The sequence below is a fragment of the Myotis daubentonii genome, chromosome 7 (genome assembly GCF_963259705.1).
Source record: "Myotis daubentonii chromosome 7, mMyoDau2.1, whole genome shotgun sequence".
In the NCBI taxonomy this organism is placed as follows: Eukaryota; Metazoa; Chordata; class Mammalia; order Chiroptera; family Vespertilionidae; genus Myotis; species Myotis daubentonii.
The window spans coordinates 40,752,942-40,780,045 of record NC_081846.1 but is presented as its reverse complement, the minus strand read 5'-3'; the positions used below and the strand labels follow the sequence as shown (position 1 = coordinate 40,780,045).

The 27,104-nt window shown below is 36.0% G+C and overlaps 1 protein-coding gene across 2 annotated transcripts in view; it reads right to left on the bottom strand.

Annotated features, from left to right (window-relative positions):
* The window catches only part of SESTD1 (SEC14 and spectrin domain containing 1), a 102,348-nt gene that overhangs the window by 21,433 nt on the left and 53,811 nt on the right, over positions 1–27,104 (bottom strand). For both annotated transcript variants that reach the window (XM_059703943.1, XM_059703944.1), the window contains 6 exons: positions 19,910–20,023; positions 18,675–18,769; positions 15,774–15,829; positions 13,043–13,254; positions 2,541–2,663; positions 233–427 (listed from right to left, as the gene is read on the bottom strand). In XM_059703943.1, the coding sequence (XP_059559926.1) occupies positions 233–427; positions 2,541–2,663; positions 13,043–13,254; positions 15,774–15,829; positions 18,675–18,769; positions 19,910–20,023 (795 nt within the window). The remainder of the gene's footprint in view (positions 1–232; positions 428–2,540; positions 2,664–13,042; positions 13,255–15,773; positions 15,830–18,674; positions 18,770–19,909; positions 20,024–27,104) is intronic.

Sequence of the window (27,104 nt, the reverse complement as noted above, 5' to 3'; positions counted from 1 at the left end):
AATTAAAACAAAATATATCTACTAGTTGGGACACTCTATGTAGACAAAAGTAGTTTAGGTGCATGCAGATTGACTTAAAAAAAATCAAAGATTTTATCTCATTTCCCCCACCAGTACATTATTTTACTGTTCCAGGAAAATAATTAGGAGACATGCAAACCTGCAAAAATTATGTGCAGATATGTATTCAGATCGTTTGAAGAGAAGAAAAGCACTAAGAGTAGATACTTACATCTTGGGCAACACCATGAAATTCAAGGGCTGCTTGTAAGAGATTTTGCCTGAATTCCAGCTGACTGGCCTGTCGATAGCAAACATCACTAAGCTGTTGCTGCAGGGACTTCAGCTCCACAAGATCTTCCTCGTCCCCAGCATTTAAGAGTGCTGCAATTTGCTGATTAAGCTCCACATACACTGCGAACCATTCCTATAATAGAGACATTGTAAAGTAAATTAAGGATAAAATTAGTTTATGGAGACCTACATGACATTTAATAATTTCTCCATATACACTAATAAACAAAATAATTTCCTTAGGCAAAATCATTTAAATTAAGAAGAAAAGTCCCCAATCCCCAAATCCTTCACGGCAATCCCTAGAACACACTCCAGCCAAGAACAAAATCTCCTCTAGTCTCATCCTGGCCTCTGTTTCCTTCTCTCTCTTGCTTTACATGACACCTGTCCACCGTCAGAAAAGGCAGCGAGCCCTGTAGCCCTCCTAACTAACTGCTGTTTTCATTTTCACAGCTGACATCCCACAATCCTAGAGGTGGAGTAGAGAGATGGCTGCCTCAGGCCCCATTACTATTTCCAGACCATTTTTCTCCCTCTTCTCTTTTTGCTTCTAAATCAATATTCATTGGGTTTGGATGATTTCATATAGTCCCATGCCTTTAAGTAACACCAATAGGCTTACAACTCCCAACGCCTGACCCCACTCCTGAATTATACACATTGATAGGCAACCATCTACTAATGATCTTCATTCAGGTGACTTTTAGATATCCAAAATTTAACTTGTCCCCAAAGATACTGATTTCCAGCCTCCCAACCTGCTTCTCTCCCAGTCTTCCCCACTTAATAGTTGCTAAAGCCAAACATATCATTCTTCTTCCAAGAGCAAGTCTTGCTATCTTAACCCATGAATCTGACAATTTATCATTACTTATACTGCCTCCATTCTGTTAGCCTCCTGCCTTCCTATTTCATTTTTTGTCTCTACTCCCTGTTCTCCATACAACAGCCAGTGATCTTTTAAAAAATATAAATAAATTCTCAGCTAATAAATTTACGTTTAGCTTTATTTGTGAATTATGCTTTTAGGAAGAATCTAAAACTTAATACTTGACAAAGTGTTTTAATACAAAAATGGTATGTTAAAAGTTTCTCCAAATTCTACTCCTATTAACCAATCAATATACTAGAAATTTGACTTTCATGAGACCTGAACAATTCCAATACATGTTTTAAAGTGTTCACTTTTATTTACAAAGAGACAAGAAAGCTTTTAATAAAATGTTAGACTATCTTAAACATCATAATATGTTTATCCGGCATCAACCTATTCTCAAGGTGAAACGCAGTGCCATCTATTGGTTAAAATGGTGCAATTCTCTTTTGCAAACCTTTTAGAATGAAAAATTTCAAATCTATTCCAAAGTAGAAAGTAGTTGGCCCTTCAACAACACAGGATTTGAATTGCATGGGTCCACTTATACGTGCATTTTTTTTTTCAATAAATACTCTAAGTGTATTTTCTCTTATGATTTTCTTAAAAAAGATTTTCTTTTCTCTAGCTCAGTGGTCGGCAAACTGCGGCCCCTTGAGTGTGGCTCTTCCACAAAATACCACGTGCGGGCGCACACGTACAGTGCAATTGAAACTTCGTGGCCACACTCAAGGGGCCAAAGAGTCGCATGTGGCTCGCGAGCCGCGGTTTGCCAACCACGGCTCTAGCTTACTTTATTGTAATACAATATATAAAACATATATAAAATATATGTTAATCAACTATTTATGTTATTGGTAAGGCTTCCAGCCAACAGTAGACTATTAGTAAATTTTGGTGGGGTTAAAGTTACATGGAGATTTTCAACAGTAAAAGAGGGGAAGAAGGAAGGGGGGGTCCATGGCCCTAAGCCCCTCACTGTTCAAGGGTAAACTCTACAATGAAATCCCATGTACCATGCAGCTTCAATAATTATCAACTCATGACCTTAAGAATCACAGTTTCTATCTCAGGGACTATAAATGGAAGTCCTGTTTTTGTATTATCATTCTTTCTTCTGTCACATGAATTGTGTCTCTATAAAAATATGTTATTAAACTGTACTGGAGATAAAAACCACAGCCAAACTTTAAATGAATATGTACCAAATGGTCAAAATGTCCTTTATGGCCTCTAAACAGTAAACATACTGTATGTTTATGCTCCTATACCAAAGTATATAGCAACTTATCACTTAGCATCACACGTGCTAATTAATTAGCACATTAAGAATAGCACTGTAACGTGCAGAGGTAAAAAAGTCTCTCACACTGTGCTGGCTCTCGATCTCTTCGTGCTTCTGTTGTAGGGCCTGCGAAGCCCGAATGGAATCTCCAATCCCCCACTGGGCTCTAAGTTGTTCTGATCCAGGTCCTTCAAGCCAGTTCACGACCTATAAAAGGAAGTTGAGATGAAATTTTAAAGTAATTAAAAGCTCTTCAAGCTTTCATTCTAATTGGTTTTCCCTTCCCAAAGTTCCTCCAGTATTTTTCATCTAAATCAGCGGTTCTCAACCTGTGGGTCGCGACCCCTTTGGTGGTCGAACGACCCTTTCACAGGGGTCGCCTAAGACCATCCTGCGTATCAGATACTTACATTACGATTCATAACAGTAGCAACATTACAGTCATGAAGTAGCAACGAAAATAATTTTATGGTTGGGTCACAACATGAGGAACTGTATTTAAAGGGCCAAAAGGTTGAGAACCACTGCTCTAAATTCTTTAAATTTTAATGCATAGGCAGTTCATATTTGTTCTTATCATCTGCCAGGATCAAAGAAATCTAGAAGGCTCCGACAAAAATAAGAGGATTAAAAATTAACTTATAATAAGGACCTCAGAGAACAATAGGATTTAGAGTTGGAAGGGAAATCAGATATGATATTGGTCACATTATCTAACACTTTAAGAAAACTATGTTTCAGAGAGACTAAGTTACTTGTCCAAGGTAACATAATCCATTATTGAAAAACTAGGACTAAAAGCTATGTGTCTGTCCTGTCTAATATTCTTCCCAAGGCAATGATAAAACTGAATGAATTAACTAATATAAAGTTAAAATGCTATTTTTCTTACTTTGAAAAGAAAGTTAAAAACTGTAGAGCCTAGCCACGCCGGTCACGTCATCCGTCTGGGTTGTAGGCTCGGTCCCCAGTGTGGGGCATGCAGGAGGCAGCCTCTCAATGATTCTCTCTCATCACTGATGTTTTCCTCTCTCTCCCTATCCCTCTCTGAAATCAATAAAAATGTATTTTTTTTAAAAAAACTAACCGTAGAATTATACCACTACACTAGTGGCCCGGTACACGAAATTCGTGCACATTAAAAGGGGATTAATTAGAGGAAATATTTTAATATTGCTATTTGCCCTTTCTCTATAATAGAAGTGTCAGAGAAGAAAGAAAATTAGTAAAATGTATATGAAAATCTTCCTTCTGTCAGAATCTGGGGCACATCACGGGACCCAGAGTCAAGTCCCCGCCCACCCACATGCACCTCAAAATTGCGAGACACAGACCTGGCCGGCCCCACCCCCATTGGGTTAGATCCAGACCCACCCGGCCCCACCCTTGTCAAGCCCCGCCAGGCGGGGTCGCAGCCTCCCCTGGCCTGGCGCTGGGCGGGGGGCATAGCCTGAGGTCCCCCGTCAAGCACCACTGGGCAGGGGAGCATGGTCTGAGGTCCCCCAGCCTGGGCCAGGGTGGGGGTTGCGCCTTGAGGTCCCCTGTCAAGCCCCGCCACTGGGTAGGGGGGCGCGGCCTGAGGTCCCCCATCAAGCCTTACCGGACAGGAGGCACACCTTGAGGTTCCCCTGTCAAGCCCTGCCGGGCAGGAGGCACAGCCTCAGGTCCCCTGGCCCGGTGCCGGGGTGGGGGGCGTGTCCTGAGGTCCCCTGTCAAGCCCAGCCAGGTGGCGGGGGGGGGGGGCACAGCTTGAGGTCCCCTGTCAAACCCCACAGGGAGGGGGGTTGGGCGGGGCACAGCCTCAGGTCCCTACTGATTGTTTGTTAAGGCTCATTACAGAAACTCGGCCTCCACTGTGGGTGTAGCCATTTTGTGGCAGAGTGATGGTCAATTTGCATATTCCCTCTTTATTATATAGGATTACCCACTAGGGATTTTCTTAGGATCAACAAAACATTCAGACATACAAGGTCATTTTAAGTTCCAATGACACCGAGCTACTCAGAAGGACGTAGGGTGGGGACTAGTTTGCTAAAACAGCAGGATTGGGCAATTCTCTTCGGCTGAGTCCCTGAAGCAGTCCCAGAGTTCAGGTGTAAGAAGATGAGATACATATGGGACAGATATAGAAGAAAAACTTCATACCCCCAGGGTCATGCCTGTTATAGAAGTCAATGAACTAAGGGATGCCCAAAGTTAAGTGTTCCATAAAGTATTGGTAGTTTTCCTAATCCAGATCCAGAAATTTAAAAAAAATTTAATTACTGATTTGAGGAAGAGGGAGAGAGGGAGGGAGAGAAAGAAACATCGATTTGTTGTTCCATTTATTCATTCATTCATTGGTTGATTCTTATATGTGCCCTCACAGGGGATTGAACCCACAACCTTGGAGTATCAGGACAACACTCTAATCAACTGAGCTACCGGGCCAGGGCCATCCAGAATATTTTTTATTATAAGCAATGTTGTCTAGTATCATACTTGACATTCCAAGTCTTTATCAGGTTTTCAGGGTACCAGAGCTAGATAGTTAAGCAGAGATCAATTTTCATGCAGAGGAAAAAAGGGTTCTGTTAACTCTTTACCCACAAACATAAATACTCTGAATCTGCATAGATATAGTAAAGTAATTTTAACAGAAAAAAAACATTATCAAGATTTATCTGTTACTAAATTAGAATAAGGAATTCAACAATAGATGTATGGTTATGCCCTAAACTTAGGACAGCTCCCAAGAAGTGAATAAGAGTGTCTCTGAAGCATGATATTATAGATGCAATGGATGGATAGGTTTACCTTAGAACTTTATAACCAAGTATCACAGACCCATAGTGCATTTCTGTTACTACTAGGTTGAACACATTCATTTTAAAATCTAACAGCTCGTGTAATTTTTTAATAAACTTTCATCCTTCTGATTTTTAAAAATGTGCCACATTACAGGAAAAAAATCATGTATATTTCCTTCCAATCATTTTTTATATGCACAGTGTTTTCATATGATGCTCCAGACTTAAATCCCATAGCCAATTCTCAAAGTAATTTCTATCCTGTTTTTCACTTAACATTATACTATAATGATTTTTCATGTGGCTACAGTTACAATTTTCAATAATTTTCAAACCTTTTTTAAGAAGGATAACTTCCTTGCCTGCCTACCTCCCTCCCCCCCTCCCTCTCACACTTCTGTCCAAGCAAGCAACCAACCAATCAACCTACCCATCCTTATGAAGAGCAATGTAAGTAATGTACTGCCTCAAATAACTGATTTCAAGACTCCATTTTTCTATTGCTAAGCATGTAGAATGTTTCCAATTTCCACCAATTCTAAGTAATTCCATGATGAACATTACATATATAACATTTTTAGATTTAGCATCTTATATATACACTAGAGGCCTGGTGTACGAAATTCGTACACTGTAGCGGGGGCGGGGGGGCATTCCCACAGCCCGCCCTGCACCCTCTAGCAGTTTGGGAGCACTCAGGGGATGTCCGACTGCCAGCAGACGGACAGCCTTAGCACTGCTGGGGAGGCAGAAGAGGCTCCCGCCACCACCGCTGCGCTCGCCAGCAGTGAGCCCGGCTTCTAGCTGAGTGACATCCCCCGTGGGAGCGCACTGACCACCAGGGGGAAGCTCCTGTGTTGAGCGCGATCAGGCCGAAACCGGCTCTCTGACATCCCCTGAGGAGTCCCAGATTGCGAGAGGGCACAGGCCAGGCCAAGGGACCCCACCAGTGCACAATCGGGGCTGAGGAGGGATATGGGAGGTTGGCGAGCTTGGGATGGACTGCGTGAGGGCTCCAGGGCGTGTCTGGCCCATCTTGTTCAGTCCCCATCAGCTGGACCCCAGCAGCAAGCTAACTTACTGGTTGGAGTGTCTGCTCCCTGGTGGTCTGTGCCCGTCATAGTGACTGGTCGACCAGTCGACTGTCTGCCACCGGTGGTCAGTGCATGTCATAGCGAGTGGCTGAGTGACCTTAGCATATCATTAGCATATTACACTTTGATTGGTTGAACGGATGACCGGACGACCAGACACTTAGCATATTAGGGTTTTATTACATAGGATATATGCAGCATTTTATAGTTATATGTTATTTTTTTTCTAAAGCTGTGTTGTTCTCATTTATTACTATATAATACAAATATGGGATATTGCAACAGACATAAAATAGCTTTCAGCAATAAATATAATCAATTATTTCACTAGAAATGTCTAAATTCTAAAAATAAAGATGGAATAAAGGCATCTCAAAAACATTTAATGAATCAATAATGTATTATACATTACTTTTAAAAATTGAAGATATTATTTAGACATTTAAACTTTGCTTTTAGAATATGCTAGAAACAAAAGAAGCAGGTTACCATACATAATCATGATAAGTAGGGGAAAACAATTCACTGACATGGAACTTTCAAAGAGCAAAGGCATCTTGTCAAAAAAAAAAAAAAGAAAGAAAGAAAGAAAGAAAACCCACCGGAAGCCAGTTACTTGTTTTAATGTATACTAAAATTTCCCTTAGAATGCAACATCAGTAACTGTATGACTATTTCTAATAAAAATGATGCAAACTGAGGTTGATGCCCCAGTAAACAAATTTATTTAAATGCATTAAGGGTGATGCTTAACCAAATTAGGTTATAAAGTAAGTTCAATCAGGGCATCTAGCTCAGTCAATCTGAATATTAACTTACTGAAAAAGCAATTCCATGCCCAATCTATATTAGTGTGACTTCTCAAATGGTTATATGTATATGTAAAATAATAACCTTGGATTGCAGATGTGTTCTTAAAATCTACCATGACAAATATCTGCAAAGGTCAAAACTGCATGTGAGTATCCACCATTCTTTCATGACCAGGCTAATTTCTAAAGAATGTATGAGAGAGTACCTGGAAGTATGTGAGGTCACATCATACAGAAGGGTATGTCAAGCAAATGTCAAGCAACTGACCCGGAGAAAGAATACGAGGAACCGGGTACATAGCAACTCAGAATGTATACTATTTTGCCCCTATGGTTCCTTCCTACAAACAGGAAAAAGCACATGGATGACTCTAGAAATAACATTTGCAATGCTGGCAGTAATTTCTGCTGCAATAAATAATGAGAATCATGACAGTATATTTCTGTGAAGTGGTACTGTCTCCTACCTAGAAGTATGTGAAGTCTAGTTTTTATATGTAGCAGCAGCATGGAGAGCCTCGGCATAACACATGAAGTCTGATGCTACCAAGATGAACGGTGGGGAATAAGTGACTGGTAACTGTAATGGTTATTACTATCAGGCAATTTATTTATTAGAGCTATTGATTACTATTTCATTATGTTTTCAGGGATAAGTCAACAAGGAAATTTGGAAAATTTCAATTTTCACCAATTTAACATAAAAGCAGATAGTCAACTTTATGATTATCTTCATATAACAAAAAAAAATTTCATTTTCCTCAAATTTGCAAGACTGAAGACATTATGTTTATGCTCTGTGTGTGCTGACATGACCAATATATGTTAATATGTAGTTTAATTTGAGTAATCATTTTGACAAGGGAAATAGATCTTTCCCTAAAATGTGACCTGTGAAAAACTGCAGACCATTAGAGGATGAATATTAATGTTCTAACCAATCTACATGTAAAGTTCATAAAACTGAATTGTAATGAAGTTTGTGTTTAACAATAATCTTATTACCATCATCACCATCATTATGAATATTATCATCATCATCCTTTAGTTTCTTTTTTACCCACTTGAGCTGGTCCAATATTTCAAAAATGCATTTGGCAATACATTAACTCCTTTGCCCCTCTGTCTTTTTATCCTACCCATTCATCTGCCACGTAGCAAAGCACAAATGCTGGGTGAATCCTATCTCTGTGCTCTACCTCAATAGCCAGCCACAAATACGTAGAGTCATACAAAAGGCCAGAAAGGTTCTCCCATAAATTCAATATTAACACTATCTGAAAATAGAACCACACTTGTGGAGTAATTTTACTCTTCCAATCCCCACAAAAAAAAAAATTCTGAATCATCTTCACTTAATTTAAACCTCTATTCCTCTTCAACACCCCCACTACCCTGCCTCCAACCTACACCACTAAGCAGATGATCTTTGTCTCTTACTTTACAAAAAAAGAGAACACATCACACAGGAACTCCATCTTCCTGATGCCTCTTATACATGAAAGCATCTCCAGATTCATCCCACTCATCCTCCCTCCTGATACAATGGGGGAGTTCTCCCTATTCATTCTAAAGTTAATCTCTTCAACTGTTTTTGAGTTCATTCACTTCCACCTTGTCAGGAACTTGATAGTATTACCTATTTTTTCTCTTTTGTATATTCAATTCCTCTCTCCAAATTGATAAATCCTACTAGGCTTTAAACCTCTTAGAGTTGTCTATAGTATCAATTTAAAAAAACAAAACACTATACTTGACCCCTATGAAGCTGAATTGTGGCCCCCCTTACCCCAAATCTGTATGTTCTAACCCTCAGTACTTCAGAATGTAACCATATTTATTTAAGGATAGGGCCTTTAAAGAAACAATTAAATTAAAATGAGGTTATTAGGATGGGTCCTAATCTAATGACAGGTGTCCTTAAAAGGAGAGGAAATGTGGACACAGATAAAGAGGAAAATGATATGAAGATACAGGGAAAAGATGGTCATCATCGACAAGACAATGGGAGACCTAGAACAGACCCTTCCCTCACTGTCCTCAGAAGGAATCAACCTTGCTAACACCTGGATCTTGGACTTTTAGCCTCCAGAACTGTGAGAAAATATATCTGTTGTGTAAGCGCCCAGTATGCAGCACTTCATTGCAGCAGCCCTCGTAAACTAATGTAACCCTATTCTACCACTTTCAGGGACTGGTCTATTGCTCATCTTTCCTTCAAAGACAAAATTCTCAGTCATCTGTACTCAGTGTCCTTCATCACACCTTGCTCATTCCTGAATTCATGTCAATGAGCTTCTGGTCATGCCACTCATGCCCTGGGTTCACCAATTATCTCAATCTTGTACATTCTAACCAACATGTTAAGTCTTACTCTTTTTCAGTCTTTCAGCAGCATTTGACAGGGTTCCCAAATCCTTTCCTGAAGTGTCTTCACACTTCTCTTCTTCATCTCTGACCATCATTCATTGCCTTCTCACTGCATGCTGGAGTTCTCTTAGCTTAGTTAACAAGTCCACATCTCACATTCTCTCAGCTCTTTACTTGGGGAATTCTCATCCATATCAATGCCTTTGATTATCATTCATATACGATTAACAAACAAATATGTCACCAGCCCAGACTTCTCTGATTTCTGGACCTATTTAGGAATACCCTTCAACATTTTTCTTAGATATCTCAAAGTCACCTCAATTTGACATATCTAAACCCAATATCATGATTCTTTATGGCCTTTTCCACCCATACTTAAATCCAAACGTAATTGGACACCACTACCATCCATTAAATGATTCATGCAAGCCATAAAAATGATTCATCTCTGAAATGTTCTTTTTTACCCTTACTCCCACCACTCTCCATCATGGTTACAATTTTACAACTATTTGTGTTATTATCTAACTAGAGGCCTGGTGCACGAGATTCGTGCACTGGGGTGGAGGGGGTCCTACAGCCAGGCCTGCACCCTCTCGCAGTCCAGGACCCCTCAGGGGATGTCCTCCTGCCGGCTTAGGCCTGATCCCTCTCTCAGTCTGGGGCTCTCACATTCCAGGAACCCTGGCTCCTTACCACTTACTGCCCACCTGCAGCAGAGGCGGGAGAGGCTCCCGCCACTGCCACTGCGTTCACCAGCAGTGAGCCCGGCTTCTGGCTGAGCTGCGCTCCCCCTGTGGGAGCACACCAATCACCAGGTGGCAGCTCCTGCATTGAGCATCTGCCTCCTGGTGTCAGTGTGTGTCATAACAACTGGGTGGTCGATTTACATATTACGCTTTTACTATATAGGATTATGCTCCGTAAAGGTGGGAACTTTGTCTATTTTACTCACCATTGTATTCCACCACCACAGTGTCACACTAACATACACATTCATATTTGAATGAGTGAGAAATAATTGATATTAATAGAAAACTCATTATGTGCCAAACACTACACATTTTATTATTACAAGTATCTTCTTTAATCCTTGTGACACCGTATTAAGTGGGTCATATTATTACTGTTATTTTTATGCTCAGTTTACTAAGAAGGAAGCTACAGCATTGAGTGGTTATAGTTCATTCCCAACTTGAAAGTGGTAGCAGAGGGTGAACCCAGATTACCTGGGTGACTTGTATAACACTGTTATTCCATCATTACAGTTTTCCAAGATACCCCTTTACTGTAGTCCCATCATTTAAATGAAAAAAATTTCAGAAACAAAACAATTCATAAGTTTAAAATGCATGCTGTTCTGAGTAGTGTGATAAAATCTTGCACTGTCCCAGCCAGGAAGTGAATCATTCCTCTATTCAACATATCCATACTAGATATGGTATCAACTCACTAATCACTTAGCCTTCTTCCAGTTACCAGGCTGACTATCACGGTATCACAGTGCTGTGTCCAAATAAACCTCATTTTACTTAACAGTGGCCACAAAGTGTAAGAGTAGTGACGCTGGCTATTTGGATAGGTGAAAAAAAGCCATAAAGTGTTTGCTTTAAGTGAAAATGTATGTACATATAGAGAAAAAAACATAGTATATACAGACTTAGGTATTCTTCGTGATTTCAGGCATCCACTGGGGGGTCTTGATATGTACCTTGCAGACATAGGGGACTATGGTACTCTCAAGCTACATGGCTAACCTTACCTGGATTTAATACAAGCTATCTTTAACTTACAAATATATTACATAGAAAAAGTTACATATAATGAATTTATGTCCAGCTATCTTTGGTTTGGTTATCATGAGATAAAACCTAAATCCTTTTGCCTGGAATTCAAGATCTTCCAGGATCCAGCTCCTTCCTTCATTTCACGCTTTTGTACCCATGACATCCTCATGATCTATCTGGTCAGAGGTCAACAGCTACAGGCCAATTGTGGCTTACCAATGTTTTTGTAAATAAAATTTTACTGGAGCACAGACATACACATTCATTTACATAATGTGCATGGATTATAAGGACAGTTTAAATAGCCATAACTGCAAGAAAAACTGACCCACAAAGCCTAAACATCCACTACTTGGCCTTTTTCAGAAAAAGTATGCCAAGAACTAAGGTATACTTCTAGACCAGAGTCTAATTCAATGGAAACAAATATAAAAGCTGCCACTAATCGAGTACTGGCAGCTTTTCAAAAGTGGACTTATTATTCCTGTTTCAGTAATGAAAAAACTATGGGAGAAAAAGAGAGAAAGGGAAAAAAGAAAAGTTAGATGAAGTTTCAGGTGGCTAAATAATGTAGCCATGATCACACACCAAATAAATGGAAGAATTGGGATTCAGAACATGCTCTCTGAACTATTTTGCTCTATGACTCAAAAGCCAAAAAACTTCCCACAGTGCTTTCCTGCATCCTTTTTCTTCAATGGAGCTTGAAATTTCATGCTGCTATTATTTATCCATGCTGTTCTTTATCCTTCACAAAATACCAAATTCTTTTAAACCAAAAGGAGATGACTGGTTTAAAAGATGTCCCACACATTCTTAGAGGACAAGTTCAAATTCCACCTACTCCACTAAATTTTCCTAGATTACCTGCAACCAGAGGAATAATCCCTCCTATAAATACCCATAGCACTTCAGTCATGCCCTTGTGACACTTAATATTCTCTCCCCTTAAGTTTAATGACAGCAAAAGGCAAGTGTACCTTTATATCCTATATAATAAGCACTTCATAAATAATTACCTAATAAATCTAATAAAAAACATTTCTAATCTGAATTTTTTAATTAAAATATTTTAAGATTTATCTTTTAATAATTCAACATGAAAATTCAGAATGTAGTTTAAATAACAGAAATGTCTTCCTTAGCATTAATTTTTTAAATATTAAAGGAACTAAAAAGTTATAAATATTAAATACACTTAAAAATTTCTCAGTTTCATACAACAATAAAATGTAATATAATTACTTACATTACATTTTATTTCTTCTCTTGGATAGAAAAACTAAATGCTCAAATTAACAAAACACTAACAAATTATTTAATACAAGCTATCTTTAACTTACAAATATATTACATAGAAAAAGTTACATATAATTAATTTGTCGTTACATATAATGAATGAATTATTAAAAAGAAATCAGATCTAACAAAATGTTACTTATTATAAGAATGCAGAGACCACAGATGTTTCCATCCAGTTATTTTTGAAGTTCATTCTGATAGCGTGAGCTGAATGCTCAATGTCATCATTGTAGAAAAAAATATATTCTTAATACAAATACTATTAGTAAAAATGTACATAATTTAAAATTTAAGTTTGATTTGGTGTCTAAGGTTCTCCATACAGTATAAATAAGGTCTGGCATAAAATCAGTCACAGAGTAGAAATTATTTTTTAAAAACACAACACTGATAAATAAAGAGTTAAATATATTCAAATCAGACACCTACCTGCATCACCTTCTGTTGAATCTCTTCTAGTTGTGTACGCTTACTACGTTGTCTACAAACTTCCTGGTAACGAGTATATTGCTCTCTCAGTGAATCTAATAATTTCATAACCTGTGGCTGTGCAAGCAGTTCATCATCCATAGGAGACCATGACACTCCTCCATCTGAGCCATTAAATCGACGCTGCTGTAATTCGGATAACAATTCATGCCCTTTATGGATAAAAGATACTTATAATTAATATCCATAAAGAAATACAATTCTTCTCAATTCTAGCCCCTTATTTTTAGAGCCTATCTACCTTATGTCTACCTACGTACCTGGTCTTAAGTACTCATATGAAATTTTAAAATTTATATAGAAATAGAAAACTGCATATATGTGCACATATACAACACAGTATATTTATATGCTATTTCATATATCATGAATATATATTCTAAATATGCAATACTGTATAGCAAATTTATGGTATATTTATATATTTTATCTATATCTATCATATTCTTCTTATTGGTGGACTCATTGCTCAGAATACTGTGCCAACCAATCCTCTTTTCCTGTGAGTACAATTATACTCTGGAATTTCTGTCTGATGGTACTAATCAATACTAAGCAATATATTGTATGATTTCAGTATTAATTCATACCCTTAATTATAGCTCCTAAAAGAAAAGTTGACGGTGTAACAAATGTACGATTGCAGTAAAGGTAGCAAGTCTTTATTATTGGTAGAAAATAATATACAAGCAACCTTTATTTATAGGACTCCCCACAATATATATATTAGTGGGAATCATGAGAGGCCAAAGAATATCCAATGTTATTCAATTACTGTAATCTAATAAAAAAATCTGCTCATTCCTGAGAAATGAGAAATGCAGAATGTGCAACGTCTAAAGCTGTAAGTATCCTAACAATTTTAAAAGTAAATAAATTAACAAATTGTTTTTCTGGGATACTACTATTCCAATTATTATTTAGTGGTCAAAAAATGCAGATATTTAAATTCTTTTGTTTTTACCATTATTCAGGAACATGTCCTAAATTTAAATGGCTTTTAATATATAGAAACAAAACTTCTAATTTGATTTGGAGGTATTCCCAATTTTTAAAAAATATCCAAGATTGTTCTAAACTTCTCTATTTTATACTCTCCCTGTTTTAAGAGTATATAGCACTCTAACCGGTTTAGCTCAGTGGATAGAGCATTGGCCTGAGGACTCAAAGGTCCCAGGTTCGATTCCGGTCAAGGGCATGTACCTTGGTTGAGGGCACATCCCCAGTAGGAGGTGTGCAGGAGGCAGCTGATCGATATTTCTCTCATCGATGTTTCTAACTCTTTATCCCTCTCCCTTCCTCTCTGTATAAAATCAATAAAATATATTTTTTAAAAAAGAGTAAATAGCATATAATAAAGGACTTAGTGGCACATAAACAAGGAATTAAATTTCAAATCTAGAGCAATACTGTATTCCAGCCCAAATATGTCTAGTAGTTGTTTCACAGATTCTAGAACACATTGAAGTTCTTTTAAATAATAATACCTTAATTTTATTTCTAATGTATTTTCTAATAATAGCTCATAATTCTAATTGTGTTGTGTACCAGGCACTGTTCTCATAGCACTCACTTTGCATGTTAACTCATTTATCCTTTACCACAACCCAGTGAAGTGTAGGTACTGTTATCATCCCAATTTTAAGATGGGAAACGGAGGCATGAAAAAGTTAAGTACGTAACTTATTATGTAGGTTATACAACTAGTAATATTGGAGTTGGGACTTGAGCAGTTTGGTTTCAAAGTATTGCCTTTGAAATCATTATGTGGTGCTGCTTCTCTAACAGAAATGGTATCCACAAGGAAAACATTAAGGGAATTGTCAAAGTAAAAAGATAAATGTATTCTGATCATAACGGCTTTTATGAATTTTTATATATAGTACATACCATGCAGCAATGAACACACACTATGTTCAAGACAATTGCAGGTGCTAAGTGCTTTTATGTAGATGACTGTAAAGCAGTATAACCAGTGGCTTTGGAGTTAGTCCTATTTTTACTGCTATGGTAATAAAGCTTAACAGTTACTTGATCTTGAGCAAGTTTTTTAATATCTCTAAGCCTTGGCTTCCTTAAGTACAAAATAGAGAAAATAATCTTAATTATTTCAAGGGGTTGTTAGAAGAATGAAATAAGAAAATACAAAAAAAAACCCACAAAAATTACAATGTTAGAATAAGTTTTCAATAATCCTCATAGCAACCTTATATAATAGAAATTTTTATCTCCACTTTATAGATAAGAAAATAAACCCAAGTATTTCAAGGGAGAGATAAGTTATCGATTTATCATTATTAATATTTTCAATATTGTAGAGTATATTAACAGCTCAGTTAAATAAAATTCAGTTCGAAAAATTTCCCTGTAAGTTTCTACCACATAATACAGAGTATTATTGTCAATAGTAAATACAGAGTAAATTGTCAATAGTTCTCCAACTTTAAGCAAAACACTATATAACAGAACCAATTTTACCATAGGCTAATTGACATAAGAGTTAAGTTCCTACAAAACCTCATAACATTATAACAAAATGACTTTGAACAAAATTATGTTATTCAAGGACTAGCTGTACATGCTCAACTGATGTCTATTTCATGACTCAATCAATTTAGGATTAGTTTATTGGATTATGATGATTATTGATCAATATGTTTTTTCATCTTACCTGTCTGAAGAACTGTTTCAGGATCAACTGACGGAAGGAAGTTTAAATCCACAGACCTGGCAAGCACCGAGAGAGTAATTTTTAAAAGCTGTATTTCTACCCATATAATTTAAGAAAATCTTTTATGTATACATATTAAAACAGGTACAACCAAAATATGAAAACCTGAGGAATACTGTTCTACCATAATTTCTCTAAAGCATTAGGAACACTATTAGAGTTAACTAAATACTCATACCCACAAAAATATCTATGTGATAAATCACAAAATATATTACTGAGAAAAACAGTTTATTATTATTAACTAGAGGCCCGGTGCACAAAATTCGTGCCCTCTCGCAGTCCAGGAGCCCTTGGGGGATGTCCAACTACTGGCTTGGGAGAGCAGGCCTAAGCTGTCAGTCGGACATCCTTAGCACTGCAGCTTAGGCAGGAGAGGCTCCCGCCACTGCCGCTGCGCTCACCAGTCATGAGCCCAGCTTCTGGCTGCGCAGCGCTCCCCCTGTGGGAGTGCACTGCACCAGGGCGCAGCTCCTGCGTTGAGCTTCTGCCCCCTGATGGTTAGTGCATGTCATAGCGACCAGTCAATCTGCCATTCAGTTGATTTGCATATTAGCCTTTTATTATATAGGATTATGATATTATTTCAAATATATCAAAGAATCCATTTTAGTAGTTTTCACTGGATATTTGTTTCAAAATGAAATTGCTAGCTATGTAATAACCCAGAAATGTTAACATTAAGAAACACATGTAATCAACTGCCAACAATCAAAAAGTTACTTACCCACAGCAACCTTTGAGAACTACAAATATTCTCATATTTGTGTGTGTGTGTGTGTGTGTGTGTGTGTGTCGCTTGCCACTGTACTCTATCCCTGTACTAATTATGCTTCATGTGAGTTGGACTATGAACTTTATTAAACACATTTGGGAAGTAGAAGATAAGTGAAAGATCATGTACATGGCAAATCAAAGCCTAGGACCCTGCTGCTGTAACCGGGAAGTCTTGCTCTAAATCTCTCACTTTTGTCAATTGATCTAGGCATTCGGCCCTTATTTAGCCTCAATACTTCCTGAGGGCTGACATAAAGGTGACAAAAATTTGCAAGGGGAGGAATTTACTATCTGGGATTTTAGAGACTAAGCAATACACTTTGAGTTCCTTTAGTAGAGACTGACAAACATAACATCCTATATAATAAAACCCTAATATGCAAATTGACCAAATGACCGGTTGCTACGACATGCACTGAGCACCAGGGGGCAGAAGCTCAACGCAGGAGCTGTCCCCTGGTGCTTAGTGCGCTACCACAGGGGGAGCACTGCTCAGCCAGAAGCTGGGCTCACAGCTGGCGAGCACAGTGGCAGTGGAGGGAGCCTCTCCTGCCTCCGCTGCAGTGCTAAGGACCCCTCAGGGGATGTCTGCCTAAGCAAGCAGGCAGACATCCCCCGAGAGTTCACGGACTGTGAAAGGGAAAAGGCCAGGCTGAAGGATCCCCCCTGCCCCAGTGCATGAATGTCATGCACTGGGCCTCTAGTTTTATAAAATACTTCATATATTCATGCGAACCAATATTTCCCAAAATAATTTCCAAAACACTGAATATTATTAGATGGAAAAAAAGGGTGACACTGGACCATAAACACAAGGAGTTCTAGGGACAAACACTTTGTTTTTGTTTTTACTGCAATGCTTTCTCAGCATTAAACCCTCTGACCATAAACTCATTTTCTATAGGCACCCTTTTAGCTTGCCTTTCCTAAGACACACTACTTTAAGAAACATCAAACTTACTCTGCTAGACTATTGAAAAATAGAAGTTTGACTAATTTTTATCAAGTTACTTGTGTGAGATTTTCAATTCCTGAGCCATAGCATGCATGCATACACACACACACACACATATTTACATATTTTTACATTTTTATAATGCACCAATAGAATAGTAATGTTCCTAAATGTTTAACTTCAGTGACATTTACATTCAAACCATTTGTTTTCACATTTTTACTTTGTTTTAATCAAGAATTGGTGTTATACAATAACCCTCTCATATCCCTCTTATCATCTCAGCTAATTGGTATATGACTATATTTGGATTCACAGAATATCAAGATGAATTTTTTATAGGTTCTATTATATTTGTAAGGCCAGATTCAAGAGACAGACAAGAGTACTGATTCTTTCAAATTTCCTAAGGAAAAATTACTGTTCTAGTGACCACTTTGTTATTGAGACCAGAAAGAGTTAATTTGCATCCTGAAATGCTTTTTACCTTGGGAGAGTGACTTGGTCTACCAACAGAAAAATGAAAACTGCGAAGGTTACAAAGTTCAATGGAAACCCATTAAAATGATTTATCTAAGTAGTTACATTTAGATAATACAACTGAACAATTACTTTATCTAGTGTCATAAAACACTAAATTCTCCAAGTTGAACTCATGAATATCACATACTTTATAAGGTTACAGTTCTATAAGCCAGGCATGTAAGTGCTAATGTATTTAAATAAGGTCACATTACATTTATCTCAAGCTGCCACCTTTTCCATATTCTTTATAAGCAAAGTAGAATTCTGAAAAGGTAAAAAATTTTTTCATTTCAAATATTCCTTGCCAATGAATATTTTACAGTGTCAGAAAAAAAGTAAAGCTATTACTAGTCATCAAATAAAGTCTTTTGTAAAGAAACTTTTATTCAAATCAGTAAACTTTACATGTAAAGCAAATTCTCAAAAATTAAAAAAATAAATTTAATTCAACTTTTGTATGCAATTTTTATTGAATGGAGATTTGCTTACCTTAGTCCTTTTAGCTTGCATTAACAATAGAGGTTTCTTTTACCAGGTTAATCATAGCTTTGCAAGGGTAAAATTGCATGACTCTGGCCACCTACCTTTCTTTCTCTTGATTTCCTTTATCACTTCCATTGTTAATCAAAGCAAGTTCATCTAATAATGATGTAGATTCCTTTGTAAACTTCTCAAAAACCTACAATGTGAAATTTTATTAACATATTAAGAATAATCTTAAAAGTTAAAATGTACTAAAGGATTTTCAGTTAAAAGCAATAGAATTAGCCAGTAAGGTTTCCCCTTCCCCATCTGGATGTCACTTAGTATAATTCAACCATCAGAGCACAACAGTGTACAGGAGAGAAGACTTAACCATTCCTTAAAATAATGAATAGTTTCAATGGATAAGAAATTCTTAAAATTTAAATACATTAGAAATTATTTTTATTCCTCAATCAGCAAGTTTATTTTTATTCCTACGTTTCCTTGAGAAACATCTGCATCCATAATAGTTTTAACTGCATGAACATTATTTAGAAAAGTTGTAATTCTCTACTTCCAGTTATGGAACATTTCTTTATGTTATTCTATTATCAATCCATACTGGTTGCATGTTAATGGTCAAAGAATTTTACACACAAGCATACACCATAAAAATAAATTAGTTACAATTTTAACAGGAGTTCTTAAAGTATTTCTAAAAAGGGATTTGGGCAAATCTGGTTAAAATAAAGTGGACATTCATTTGTCTGAAAACATTGTTTAAATATGATGGAAACAGAATTGGTTTTCCATTCTGAATATCCAAAAGTTCATTGTTCTTCAGTAAAATTAGCATATAATCTAAACAGAGTTAATATATTTATTATTTTAGTCCCCAGCAGTTTGGTTAAATAATGCTGTATTATACAGAGTACCAGATTTCACAAGTGTGACAAAGAAGATACATTTTCAGAATCATAAACCACAACCTGCCAAACTGCTCTCCAACTCAAATTGATGTTTAAATATTTTCTCTGAGAATAGTATATAACTAGATTACCTCCCAAGAAATTATGCTACTCTGTCCTACCTGGAAGATTTACAACTTTAACTAGTAATACTGCTACTAATGACAACAGTAATAGCTAACATTTGTGAATCTGATTTCAAAGTATTTGCCTTCAAATATTATTCTAACATGTGATATACATTATATTTCTTCACTTTTATAAAAAGGAAAACAATCTACATTTTAGTTAATTATACTTTAGTTGATTAAAACAATGAAGTTATCAAAATATATCTTATTTACATGTAATAACATTATTTTTTTATCTCATTGTAATATACCAACCAGCCTCTTATTTAACCAGTCCATGTGATCATAAGAGAGACTTCCACCAAAATCTTCTGTTAACTGACATGGTTCTATATAACGAGTCAATTTATTGGCAGACACTAAAATAACCTATAAAGGTAAAAAGAAAAGAAACATTTGGTAAGCCACTTTTTATGGCCATGAAAGTAATGAGGAGGTAAAATTAGGGTAAACTATGCAATACTGTTTCCAACATGATATATCAATTATTTAATACAACATTTAAAACCAATTCAATAAATTGTGGACATTACTAAGAAATATGTGATCGTTAACTGTTTATAGTATCACATTTTAAGAAAACAAGGGACACTAGAGCAGCTTGGTTTAAATATTTTCAAGTTTTATCAATATTAGTAATATTTTGGTAATAATAATCAGCTCCTTTAATACAATAATATTTTCAGCAAAGAATTTTCATATGGCCTTAAAATTAGCTAAGTACACTAAAATAATAAACACAAATGAATAATAAATCTGGCAATCAAAAAATTACACTTTATTGTACTCTTGGATTATACTCTGTAATAAAGAATTAACAAGTCTATCATTTTATTATAATTTGTGAAAAGCTAATAAGAAAAATCAAATTGATGAATATAAAAAATTATATAAAGTTTCTCTAACATTCCTTTGATTATATATTAACAAAACATGACCCTGTAATGGTAGAGTAAAACTTGGGATATACTAATATTTAGTTTGAAAATCAGAACTAAAATGTAGAGCGATCAGAGAATTCATGAACTTGAAAATTGTGTTAAAATGATAATCTTTTAATGCTAAACTTTAAAAGATCTCAAATACAAATTATAGAATCATCTAAGAGATCATTGGATAGCTAAATAAACTTTCAATGAAGATACACATGGATATAAAAAAATACATGGGAGAAAGGTATTCAAATGGTAGTATTGAAGCAAAAATAAGACATTAATCTTTTTTTAAAAAAAATATATTTTATTGATATTTTACAGAGAGGAAGGGAGAGAGATAGAGAGAAACATCGATGAGAGAGAAACATCGATCAGCTGCCTCCTGCACATCTCCTACTGGGGATGTGCCCGCAACCCAGGTACATGCCCTTGACCGGAATCGAACCTGGGACCTTTCAGTCCGCAAGCTGACGCTCTATCCACTGAGCCAAACCGGTTTCGGCGACATAAATCTTAATTTACACACAAAAAAAGACTTGATAAGAAGAAAATAAAAACATGTCAAGCTGGAAGGAACACTATTCTCATCCTAAAGAACAAAGGCCAGATAACATATAAAATTATAACTTTTCTATAACTCCTCAGAGGGCAGAGGACACAGAGACACCAACTAGTCTAAAAAAGAAGGACAGGGACCACAGATCCCCGATGTCCTTGACAAAATGGAATTCTTGGGAAGGAAGATGTGAAAGGGAAAAAGTTGCCCTTATGGTCTTCAATTTGAATTGGAAGCATCAGTTTAAACTCATGACATATTTGATCTTACATACATAAATTTTCTAATTCTGTCCACTGACAGGTTTAGAAATGATGACCAATTTTGTAAACATACACACTCCTAGCATCAAAATGTTGCCTCCAAATACCATTTCCCACTTGAAGGAATCAAGGCTCCTTGGAAAAATGCCAGATCTGGAAATACACATGATGAGCTTGGGACATCTATCCAGATATCGAGGTTATCAAAAACTACTAGGGTTGTGCCAAAAGGTCCTGAAAAGGTTTCCACTGGCCAAAGATGTAATAATTTGCATATCAATAAGAATAATAAATGTGGTGTTTTAAAATATCAGTATGTTTAATTCAATGAGCTCATACTTATAAAATCAGGATATAAAGGGAAAAAAATTATCTAACCTTTTATATACCAACAATACCATTGGGTAAATAATGTGAGTAAGTTTCTCATTATAGAAGTATTCTAGCTAGTAAATGAAGAAAGAAAAATAGAACTAGAACATCATCATTTTAAATCTTTAATAAATTAAAGGATTTAGGCACTGAACATCAATGGCTGCTAACATCACAAAAAAGAAAACAACTATTATGAGACTCATGATCAATGAACAGCCTTGGAAAAAGGAAATGAATTCTGAATCTAATCAATTGTCTAAATCCAACTATCAATTTATGGAAATACAGAGATTTGAGAAGGCAGAAGAATATGTTAACCACACCACAGAGATATCCCTGGCAATGAAAAACTCCACAGGACAAACAACCGGGTCTCTTTAAGGGAAAAAAAAAATGGATAAGAAAAGAGAAAGAGAAAGACAGAATCGCACAACAAGTAATAAGAGAATTACATATTCTTTTAAAGCAATCATAAAATATTTTTAAATGACTATATATCACACCATAAAGAAAGCCTAGGTACATTTCAAAGAAAAACTGCAATGAAATTAAGGTAGGAGTTAATAATCAATCAAATCACAAATTATTAACAAAATTAAAAAACCCTATCCACTTGGAAAGGCATCTCAAACAATCACAAAGTATGGACATTGTTTAATTCCTGATGCAAATAAATAAACCAATGTGTGCCTTAATTTACATATAAATTAATGAATAAATTTCAAAATATAGTATTTAAAAGTAATATTCTATATAGAACCAAATATTTTTATAACATTGATCAAATAATGACAAATTTGAAACCAATTGGCTCTTAGATATTAAAGGATTTTTTTAAGGCATGATAATGGGTATTGGGTTATAGTTTTTATAGTCTATGTTTTAGAGACTCACAATGAAAAATTTATCTACAGATAAACTGAAATATCTTTAATTTCTTTCACTATAATATCCTCAGTTTTCCCTGAGCAAAGTGGCTGAGGGTAAGGATGAGGCAGGAGGGACCATGCATTGATCGTTGTTGGAACTAGATGTAGGGATGCAGGGAGTTCATTATTTATTTAAAAACTAAAATAAATAACTATACATTTTTCTTTTAAAACAATCTTCCCAGAAAGAAAATACCAGGCCCAGCCAGTTTACAAGTGAGTTTTAAAAACCAAATCAATTTTCAGTAGCTAAAAGTATTTTATTAACTATGTTGTGAAAGTTTGTGTGTGATGCTACAAAGTACAGCAGGCCTCAAACCAGCTTCAATTCTGGCCCTGCTCCTTACTAGGTGACCTTACTAGCCCTGAGATTTCTAGCAAGTCGTGTGAAGCCTGGAAGCCTCAGTGGTCTCGTCTTGTAAAATCAGTACATTTGTCCTGATGACGTATAAGCTACTTGCTTAGCTTCACACTCTAAGAAGCTTCGTTTAAATTTTTTTAAAAAAATCAAAGAACAGACCATTTCTTAAATGCTTTCAGATAATAAAAAGAAAGGAAACACCCTCAACTTATTTTGAGACTAAACTAACAGATATCCAAGGATAACTTGAGAAAAGACCATAATGATTTAAAGATTTTCGTTAGCCAATATCAAGTGGTAGCAAGGCGTAGAGCAGCAGAAACTCTTATACACAAGTGGATATTCAAATTAAAATGCCTCTTTGGAAAACAATTGGGCACTATCTTGAAATTGTAAACATTTCTATAACCTATGCCTAGATATTCTGCAAACAAACAAACAAAAACCATATACATGGAAACAACCCAAATACCCATCAACAGAATAAGTATATTGTTTTTATTCATACACTGGAATAACATTCAGCAGTGAGCATGCAGCAACTGCATCTACTGCAAGAATATGCATGACTCTTAGGTAATGAAGAGTGAGAAAAAGCAAGTCAGTGAAGACTAAAATCATGATACCATGTTTGTCAAACTCAAAAAACAAATAAAACCAAATATATTATTTTAGAATAAATATCCCTACATCTACACTAATAAAAGACAAAGATGCTAATTAACCATACCTTCGCTACACCAATCAGCCAATCAGAAGAGTATGCAAATTAACCCAACAAAGATGGCCGTTAAATTTGCATACTGCAGGCAGATCCCACTGCGCTGCCCTGCGCAGATGGCAGCGGTATCCCCAGCTGCTGCCTGCCCCAGCGTGGATCTGGGCCTGCCGTGTGCGGCCCGGGGTTGGGGGGTGGGCGGCAGCGGGATCCCGAGCTGCTGCCCGACCCAGCGTGGATCCGGGCCTGCCGTGTGCAACCGGGGGAGACAGGCAGGCCCTGCGGGATCAGGCGTGCCATCTGCCACCAGGGGAGTGGGCCTAAGCCAGCAGGTGGTTATCTCCCAAGGGGTCCCAGACTGTGAGAGGGCACAGGTTAGGCTAAGAGATCCCCCTGCCTCCTGCCAGTGCACAAATTTTTGTGCACCGAGCTTCTAGTATAAATATAAAAGATAAACATTCTCTATTTCACATTTAAGTTTTTAATACACACATACAGAAAGAAAACCTAAACAGAAGGTGAATAAACACAAATAATTTAAGTGTTCAGGGATGGGGATGGGTGAATGGGATCAGAGAGGGGCACTCAGATTTATTTTAAGTTCTAAGGTTATGTGGTAGGTACTCAAGTGTTTGTTTTATTATTTAAGCTTCTTCTATACATACACATTTTTTAAAATAGTATGTACCAAATGCCGTATTAAAAAAACTAAAAACAGAAAAGAATCATTAGAAGAAGGAAATGACTTATAGAAGAAACAAGATGAGATCTCAACCTCAGACTGGGGAAACAGTACCTCTTCTAAGGTAGCAAGCAAGGAGGTCAGAGGTAGAACAAGGAAAATTGGGAGGTGGTAATGAAAGGGAAGTTAAGAATTCATATGATTCTTTTTTCCATTAAAAAAATAAAAGAAATAAGATACAGAACATTAGATTACATTTTTGGTTAGTTTAATAACTTCAAACTGTATAATACCTATCTACTTTAAATGGCAATTTAATGTTATTTCTAGGATAAGGAGCTTAGCATATTTTACTATTTAGGTACCAATGGGAGCTAATTTAAAATAAACAATAAAAGAAACACAGAAAACGGTTTTCTCTTAGTGAAGAACTTGTCACAGAGGGCTTTATTTTATCCTCTAGCTCTAATGCAGCTTCTTCAGACTAGTTCTTAGGGACAGACATGATGTTAAACATTCAACAATAAGAGAAGTTAAGCCATAGAAACCATATATGCTGCCACCAACTCCTTTTGGGATCCAGGCAGACACTTCCACTCTAGAAAGATTAAACACAATCAGATCCCAGGGAGGGGCTTCTCCTTTCTCTAAAAATGTCTAGCTATTTATTAACTAAGTATATACTAACAATGTATCGATTCGATGAGGAAATAAACTACCTGCTAAATTGACTATCAATTCACATCTGAAAAGATGACATTTCCAAAACACTCTCTCCTGAAAAAAAATGACTGGACAGAAAATACAATGAATGGAAAACATAATAAATGATCTTTCTGCTCTTTAATTGAGCCTTATTTGGCACAATATTCTATTTAAAATGCTGAAATATCTTTTTTAAAAAATCCCTCTATCATGTCCCTCATATTATAACAACTTTTAATGATGTGCTGTTTATTTTCTAAATAGTCATTATTTAATGGAAGTTAAATTTATTTATTAAAAGTATTATTTGTTGGATTTTATGTATTCTAATGTTGGAAATATAAAAATAAATAAGGTTCTCTAAAGGAAAAAGCTTTTTTTGTTTCTGCAATAATCCAGAGACAGCTGTACAACACTTTCATAAAGTGGATTAACAATTTCTGGTTTGTTTCTAAAGTCTTTGTTGACAATACTCTAAATAAATCTACATGTTGTTGCTCCTCTGGTCATAATAGTGCAGAGGGCCAAAGGCTTTACTATAATACCCCCAAGAGATTTCCAAATTCCTTTCTTAAGTTAAACACCATTAAATAACTAGAAGGATCCTAAGCTAGGAGCCAATCATTCCAGGTTTATACCCTAGCTCTGACACAAACTCACTCACCTTGTAGATGCCAACATAAAGGAATTCACTCCTGGCTTATTTCCCCAATCTGCCAAAGAAGCTACATTAAATTATTAATGATGTCTCTTTAAGCTCTAAGAGGACATAATTCTGATCAGCTGTCATCCCATACATTTAACTTGGGTCATTGTTTCTAATATACAATCCGTTCTTGCCCAATGAAGAGCACTTGTCACTTACCATCCACTCTGGTTAATCTCACTAAACACACATACACCTTTTTATATTTTGCAGTTCCTAAATCCATAAAATCATTGGCAACAGATTTCAAGTTTAATAAGCCAAAGAAAAAATCTGCAGTTACTCAGTTATATGTGGCAAAGGTTTATTTGCATCTGAATATTTCTTTTAAAGCTTTTTCCTAAAATTAACTTAAATGTAAATAGTACAGATTCACTTTCTTTTATGACATAGAATATATTTAAGGATATACTACAAAAAGGAAGAAAAAAAGATCACTTTGCCAAATCCTTTCAAAGAAAATGAACACTATGAAATTGTTTTAATAGTAAAGTCCTACATAAAACATTACTTTTTCCTTTATTTTATGTTGAGAGGTTAAGACAAATTAAATGAATAAGCATAATATTTTGTTAAATAGCACATGCAATTGTTCAATAAGTTTGAAGAGAAAAATATTTAACATGTTGTCTTTAACCAAAACTTTTGTGAAGGTTTTCTTTAATCTGAAATCGAATTTATAGAAAAGGCTTAAAACTTGTCTCTCCCTTACTCCCATTCTTTTGTTTGTAACTAGAACACGTATCCTTTCCTAATACAATATTCTTAAAGAACATAACACTGAACTTGTCACTCTCCAGGCACTGAGATAGTTTACTTTTTAGTTTACTTATGCTAAGAATGTGTGTGCAAGATTTGGAATTAAAATGTGTCTTGGTAAGTCTTTGCGTGCTTAGTACATACTCGTGTGTATATATATGTTTATACACATACTATCTCAATGTGTATGTTTGATTGCATTTGTTTGCTGTAGAATATTTTTCTAGGGGAAAATAACTTTCTACAAAAACTGGAAAGAATAGATAGAGGAACATGAAGGCAGTCTTTGGTCCCAGATCTAACATTAGTATGGCCTCAGAAAAAGAACAGGATCAGATGCAGTGATAAAAAGAGATGAGAAGAAAACAATTTAGAATGGTGGCTGGTTATCATACCAGTAAATAACACTTTTACTCTCATGAATGACAATAAAGAATGAGAAGGTAGAAAGCCCTTTGATT